Raw genomic sequence first — 7907 nt, forward strand, 5'->3', positions numbered from 1 at the left:
CTGTGTAATATAAGTTGTGAGGAAGATATTCAATGAATTGGAAAATTCAGAATTAAGCCAGTCCTTCCCCTGGGTAAGTCAGTGTCAGATCTGGACAGCAAACAAGGTGTTCTTTCCATCTTTTGCAAGTGTCATTTTCCCACTGAGGATTTCATTTTAAATTTGCTGCCACACACTCTGGTTCAACAAGCCAATGCCCACCAGCCTGCAGAGCAGAGACCGTGAATTGTTATAGGGCTTTTCTCAGCTGGATGTCACCACACTCCCTAGACTTCCCTACTGCAGAAATTTCTTCTGTCCTGGGCTCTTCTCACTATTAACTCTTGTTCTGCGATCTGGCTGTGACATTTTTCTCTTGTAGTCTCTATTCTAGACATCCTTTTCTCACTTTGCCTCACTATCTCCCACTTAAATTCCTTTTAGGCTCTCACAGTAATGTTCTGTTCATTTTTTTTCTGACTTTTAAAGTGCTCCATTTTTTAAGTTAAATAAATTTTGAGATACACTGGATTTTATCATAACTTCTTGCATATTTATAAATTTTGCAGAAGCAATAGAATTTTTTTGCTTGTACTTCTGTTATTTTCATAGGTTTTCCCACTACTGCTGATTTTATGTCTGCATTACCAGTTCTCTCCTTTCTTCTATCCAGAAATTCTGTAGGAAATACTCAGGTTTCTTACTTAAAATCACAAGAACTTACATTGTTTACTGAACAGCCCTCTGATCAGCAGCTAAGCGTGATGTCAGAAGGGTAGGAAATATATCTCATACACTGAGGTATGAAAAAAAAGACATAAAATGCATCACCTTGCTTGAGTCAGTCTCTTTAAACTGAAGAGCAGAAAACAACATTTCAGTATCAAACCAAAAATAGTTCTTGCAAACATGCAGCAATATATCTTTTTACTCCTGCACAATTTGAGAACAATAACATTGTCTAAATATTTTCTTTAAAGAGTTATACAAAACATCCAACAACAGTAGAAGTACTCACACAAGTCTGCCTTCCGGACATTCCTCACTCTTAGTATTTTTACAGTGAGCAAGTTGAAAGGAGATACAGGTGCCTACACAAAAATTAAAAAAAAAATTTAAAAAGATTACATTATTATTATACTCTATAGTCACAGATTACTGTAACCCTAAAGTTCTAAGGATGTAGATAAAACAAGGGGTTTAAGGTTGAGCCAGTATAATTACAAACCAACTGGAACAGCTGGAAAACTGTGAACATTTTTGGTACAGAACTCTCTTCAGGTCTAAAATAGAAGCAATAGATTCAAAAATCACATGAGTTGATTTAGCACATAGGTGCTAAAAGTTTGATTTGAAAAAGATAATTTCTTTCTAACATGGCTTCATTATTACCACAATAAACATCCCTACAGTACATACATGGGTGCCCTCACCTCTTACACACCACTGCCTGCAGTGGGACAGACTGGATCACCAAACACTGTCACAGTTGCTGTGAAAGTAGAGATAAGGGGCTACCACGCACCAGCAAAAGCTCCCTCAGCAGCACAAGCTCCCCTGCACAGCTTAAAATGCCAGAAATGCAGCTGACAGTGATTAAATACTTCTCATGAAGACTGATCCACTTGTCATCTTCAGCCCTGATCCCCTGCAGAAAGTTACAAAAATCATCCCAGAGATGATCTCAGGATTTAACTCATAACTCCACTAGATATCAGACACCTTGGGCTCAGAGATATTAAGTCTATAATAACTCGTAACTTCCATAGCTCATACTAACGTGTCTTCATATTTCTCAGGCTATAAATTAACCCTTACCCCATTTCACCTTGGAGACAACTACTTTCTCTCTCCCACAATGACATCTCCTCTATTTCATATATACCATCTTTTCTTTGAAAACCAATGTATGTACAGATATCATTTCTCTCAACATATGCTTAAATTGGTATTTAGCTTTGCATTTACTGATTCTGTTTTAGAACAGAAACAGGTTTTCTTGTGCCCAAAAACTTATCTAATCTTTCTCTCTGTACCAGTTAGTAAGAACAGATACTAACTCTACCCAAAAACCCTCTCACTCTTGCATTCATAGATACACTATACGCTAGTAAAGATAACACAGTGTCTTAACACAAACATATAGGTTTTATTACTTAATACAGGCATAGGAAGTGCTTTTATTAATCATAAGCAGCAAAAGTAAAAATGAGGTACTGATGTTAACTAATAAACTGCTATTATTTCCTTCATACATGCTATACGTTTTGTCGAAACATTTTTCCTTCCAGTAGTATCACAAGGCTTATCCTGAAGTGTTTCACAATGCTTTGACAAAGTGTCTATCAACTGGGACCATGACACTGGACACTAATACAATGTAATGAACCAGGTCCTTGCCCTCACCAATGAAAACCTCAGCACCTCTGAAAAGGCAGAAGAGATGAAAAACAGCCTCCAAGAAATAGCCTAGGTAATCTCTAGCGTATTTTCTTGCATGTCCCTTTGGGTTGGCAAGAGGCCTGAAGATGCAGAGTTGAAGGGCAGTGAGACAGTAACAGGAAGGTCAGAGCAGTCATCGATCTCAGCACCTTTGTTCTGCGTTATTTGACCTGACTAAATTCTAGCACAGGGCACAGTTTTATGGTGCACAGTTTGCAAGCCCTTGAATTGTCAGCTGTGGGACATTTCATTTTCAAATAATGTACCACACCATTATCTGCTCTATTATCCCAAACATGGCCACAAAGGATAACTTGGATGGACACACCTTGAAAGAAGAAAATTAGTTATTTGGGGGTGTGGGGGAAGGATCGCAGTCTTCCATCAAAAGCAACCAAAAGACATCATGCCCAAACTATATAGTTGAAATGCCAGAACTACTTTTCTATATGCATTAAATAGAACTGGGTAAAACATAGAAGCAGTCCTAGGCACAGGGACCAACAGCCAAGGCTTGTGTACCCCTGCCAAATCCATTCACATTTGCCACAATTATTCTTGGTCCCTGCTTTTTCGCCCAATAAATCATAAAAGTTTTTGTCCTCAGAAGTGCTATTTCAGCAGAAGAGGCGGAGCATATCTCTTATCCAGAAAGGATAAGGCTTGAATCCCTTGACTATAGAAGAATGGACTTGAGCAGAAGTTCCTGATCTCAGGGAAGTGCTATTAACAACTAGGCTTGACACCATTTTAAAGGAATAAGCTTTGTTCTGCTCTTTGAAAACAAGCATCTAGACCTTTACTTTGTGAATCTCAAGTGGATAGTGGTATCTACCTGAAGCCGAGTGGCACACAGAGATGGGAACTATGAAAGGTATTTCTGTTCTTAGCTGTCCCTGGACATACCTATTTATGCAGTTCCCTGCTCAGCTCCTACAATTCCCATTCTGGTGTATCTTAGTCTCTAAGACTTAACTTAAGGAAGCAACTCTCAGTATTTCACTTCAGGTTGTGGAGTCCGTTCCCATCCTAGAGTCTTGGAAGTCAGACCTTATAGCTCCTATCTTTTAGCTTGAATGCTTTGTCATGTCTAGCTGTCAGCAACTTGCTCAAAATCACACAGAAAAAACTAGAGGAGCGTATCTTAAACTGGGTAATCTGCTGGTAATTGCCAAGGACTTCCACATCTTTCCCTTTAATATGATGGTGCCCATATCACAGGCTGGATAAGTTCTAAAGCCAGAAGGCTCCCAGGTCAGTTATTACACACACTTCAACTTTCAGCTTCTATATTTATTTCATCTGTGACACGATTCCTACCTCATAAACCGGAAACACAAGCCAGGCATTTTAATAATCACTTTTGAAACTACTTAAATACATGAGGTTGCAAATGGGAGTCTTGATCACACTATCCTACGTCAGTTAAAAATTCAATTAAGTCCTGTGGCACACTTGTGCAATCCTTACATATCTAGTCCATGGGAAGTCAATAGGAGTGTTCACATACGTGAGTGCTCGTCCATATGAATAAGTTACATAACTTATGTGGTTCTAAAACTGCTCTATTTCAGTAAAATTCCAAGCTTAAAAGTTTTTCATGGAATTTTTCCCTAGAGGAGACTAGAGTGAAACTTGTACAACAATCCCAAGTTACATCAAGAGAAAAGGTAGTTATTAAAGCACACATCTATTTCGAGCAGAGCACTCTTCCCTTAACTTTCTCATCAAAAAGAAATAGAAATCTCATCAGCACTTTAAAAGCTATGAAGACCAACACAGAAATCACTCACTGTGTCAGAAAGAGTGCCAGTGCTTTAAAACACAGGTCATTGCCTTGCTTCTGACCTTGGTCAGGTATGTGGCACCTTTTAACTTCAAAGAGTTTTGGAGCCTCAAAAGCAGGTAGGATTTCATTACATTACTATGGCTACCACCTCATGCTAGGTCAATGCATAAGAAATACTTTTCCTTGTACTGCATATTGTGTATTTATTTTAACCATTTTAAAATATCCCATAGCTGGGTCTTATAAGGTCAGTAGAAGTTGCTAAGGTTGTTCCAGAATAAGAACAAATGGAACAGCAGTGACTCAATGCCTGCTTCTTTCCAAGAGCTATGCAAAACTTCTGTGGCTTTAGACTGCAATTTTCATGTGGTTTTTTTTTCTTCCCTTCCTGTTTGGAGCTTTAGAACCAGATTTGTGTGTTAGAATAAATCCAAATTTTAGAAGAGAAATAAAGTCAAGCATTTGCACATTGATGTGTTTTGTTTCTCAAGACCATGGTTGTCTTTATTAATTCAATATGGCATAGTAATTTAGGTGATCTAAAAAGTGTTACTTTTTTGACTATCAGCATAAGGGTACTACCAAAATTTTCTCACCAGGTATTTTATATATTCACCTTAATTTATAGAGCCACTCAAATTGAAATCACACAAAACCTATGGGTTGCCCTGAAACTGACTCTGAAAATGAAAACTCATTTCCTTAACAGACCCACTGAGTAACAAAAACCAATTCAGGCATACTAGGTTTATATACTTATCATAAATACCAACTTTTATAGTGGGGAGGGGGGGAAGGAGAGGAAAAAAAAAAAAAAGAAAAAAGTTCAGGTCGTTCCTGATTTTTACCTCTGTGAGCCTTGGAGATTCAAGCAAGAAGGCCCTCTGGGTCTTACTTTAAATTGTACACACTGTATTCAGGGCAGTTCTGCCACCCTAAATATACCCTAAAGATAAGAGACACTATCTAAAGCCACAGAACTGCATAGGTTTCATACCTACTAACAATGTAAAAAGCACTAAGGCTAAAAAAAACCCTAATTGATCATCTAAACACAGGCTAGTTTTACAGGAAAAAAAGTAATAATTTTTATGATTCTAGCATACTTCTTAGGGATGTGAGACTACACACAGAGGCCTACACATCATTTTAAAAGCTAGTTTTTGAAGAAATTCTGCAAAGTTTTTGCTTTACCACAGCATTTCATTTTGAACAGAGAAGGCTCTCAGGCACAATTGGGCATCAGATAACTACCAATAACAGCAAATCTTCACAAGGCAGACTGAATTTACCACCACTGAAGAGAATCTCTGTATCACTCTGAATGCCACACATGGAATCAAAGCCCTAAACAAACCAGGCTGGGAAACCCCCATATCACTGAAGCAGGGGCAAGAGACCATCTTTCTAACTACAGAGTCCTAGAGAGTTACAACTGATATGGCAGCCCCAAACCCACTGCAAATGTCAGAAGACAGACCCATCCTGTTGCCACTGCCGTTGTTCCCCTTCACTGAATCATAGCATTTTATCTGATATATTTTCTTTTATGCTAATACCTCTTAACATAAATGTCTGCTAATTGCCCAGGGAGTTTTCCTATGCCCGTGAAAAGAATTCATCCTCAATTCAGCCTTTACAAGACACCTTTTGCTCTTTTTTTGCATTCAGAGAAATCTGGGAACTGCTCCCATTCCTACTAGACTAGATGAGATCATGCTTGTCAGGAGACTGAACACAACACACTTATTCTGTAGTTTAACCTGTTCTGACATTATGTTTTTAAACACCGTGTTACACAGAGAATTGCAAGCTCTATGACAGATCATTACGTTGCAAAGAAAGACTACAAGAAATACCAGAGCACTAAGAACAACTGAGAGACCCATTTGAATGGTCTTCTTATGAAGGAATAAATATAAGAAAAGGTGGTGTTTCAGCCAGAGAAATTAACTCCACCCCCCCCCCCAAAAAAGGGAGGAATTAGAAAATTAACATAGGTGAAGTACAAATCAGGCCAGATAAAGTGCAACACCGACATCATAAGCATCAGACACCAACAGAGACCAGACTATTTAGAGCTTACACAAAGGCATGGCAATATTTAATCTACAAAGTTGAGATGGCAGCTCAGCTTTTAAACACTCAGTAAAAATTGCCTCGAGACATTGAATTCCTAACATTTTTTCTGGTGATCTACATTCAGCACTGGACAGCTTTTAATGAAGGGCCAGCTAATTGCTACCTACCGTTCTCAACGCTGGTGCTGAGGTGCCCGTAAAAGTCTAGGAAAAACAACACAAGGCAAAGTTAAGAAAACTAAACTACATGTAAAATCCTTACTTTAGGCTGACATTTCAAAATATCTCACATTCAAAGCCATATTTAGAGCTATGCTCAATAACGACATTTGTTAGGTGCTTTACCAACCACCATCACACCATCACAACACTCTGCCAGCTTCTTATTTCCTTGACATGAAGCTTTTTTTTTTAAGGAAGCATAATAAGTAACATAGTTAGCCCTAAAATGTAGCTAGAAAGTGCTGGTGTGCCATGAAGTTCTGTAAAAAGCTAGGCTAGGAAAGCCATCTTTGAAACAGCATCTGAGGAAAAGCAAACTACATTTGCCCATACAATTTGAACCACTTGTTCTCCTCTGTGATCAACTTCACTGGAATATCAGGCGATTTTGCCCACTTTACGCTTGCTATCAGCTTCTTTTGCTTACCTCATTTGAACTTAAATTTGATCCCATTGCAGCCTCAGTTGCATATAAGTCCAATATCAAAAGTTACTGAGTCGTATGGCTGGCAGAAACTCCTCATGCAGGTTAGGGGTGGAGGAATAGGGATTTTATGATGAGGCTCTCCCGCCCCACCCCTTCATTATTTCCCGTCATTAGGCATTCCCCTCCCTGATTTTTGCAGCCAATTAGAGCACCTCAACTGAGTCAGCAGAAAAAAGAACAATTCCTTCTCTACCCACCATGAGGTTTGGGGAGGACACTGAAGCCTCTTTCTGCCCAGGGTTTGCTTTCTCGAAATGCTACTGCAAATGAAAAGTTTTGCATTCACGCTACAGCTCTAACCCCCAAGCAAAGTGCTTCTGACTAATTAAATCACAGCTTTCAGAGGATCTCTACACTGCCAGAACCATACTACAGGGTAGTAGAGAGAGATGTCAACAGCTTCTTTCCAAACCATAAACTCAAATACCTGTAGCAATCTTCCCATAGCAGCACAGTTCAAGCTACGATGGGCATCTCTGTGCTACACTCGGCAACGTCAACACATGCTCAGTATTCTTCTCCTGGATAATTATTGTATATATAGGAAAAAAAGTTAATTCATGTCCAGAAATCTCACAGTTTTATTTTAAATCAAACAAGATGAAACTTGGGGGCGGAAGGGTGAGGAAGGAGAGAGGGTTGTGCTCTCCTGTGTGGGCCAAGGGAGAACAGCACTTCACCCATCCTCAGAGCTTACTTCAAAGGGATCTGTGTGTGCTGGCTCTCACAGCAAGCCCAGCAGGCACTCTGTGGGAAATACCAGGGCACAAAACCCTCCCTGACTGCTCTTCACTCCAGTGTGCAGTGACTCATTGCCTGTAAGGCAGTGATTTAGAGTAGCCCTAAACTAACACACATGTGGAGGCTGGTAGAGTTAGAAGCATGCAAGACCAGATTCTGTCTCTGC

At 39.4% G+C, this 7907-nt stretch overlaps 1 protein-coding gene across 1 annotated transcript in view; it reads right to left on the reverse strand.

Moving 5' to 3' along the window:
- LOC135415808 (cytosolic phospholipase A2 epsilon-like) overlaps positions 1–7030 on the reverse strand; it is a 33380-nt gene extending 26350 nt beyond the window's left edge. The window contains exons 1-3 of the mRNA XM_064658126.1: positions 6941–7030; positions 6460–6495; positions 998–1070 (exon numbers count right to left, since the gene is read on the reverse strand). Coding sequence (XP_064514196.1) covers positions 998–1070; positions 6460–6495; positions 6941–6967 — 136 coding nt within the window. The 5' untranslated portion in view covers positions 6968–7030. The remainder of the gene's footprint in view (positions 1–997; positions 1071–6459; positions 6496–6940) is intronic.
- Between the last annotated feature and the right edge of the window lie 877 nt (positions 7031–7907).

The sequence above is a fragment of the Pseudopipra pipra genome, chromosome 6 (assembly GCF_036250125.1).
Source record: "Pseudopipra pipra isolate bDixPip1 chromosome 6, bDixPip1.hap1, whole genome shotgun sequence".
Classification (NCBI taxonomy): domain Eukaryota; kingdom Metazoa; phylum Chordata; class Aves; order Passeriformes; family Pipridae; genus Pseudopipra; species Pseudopipra pipra.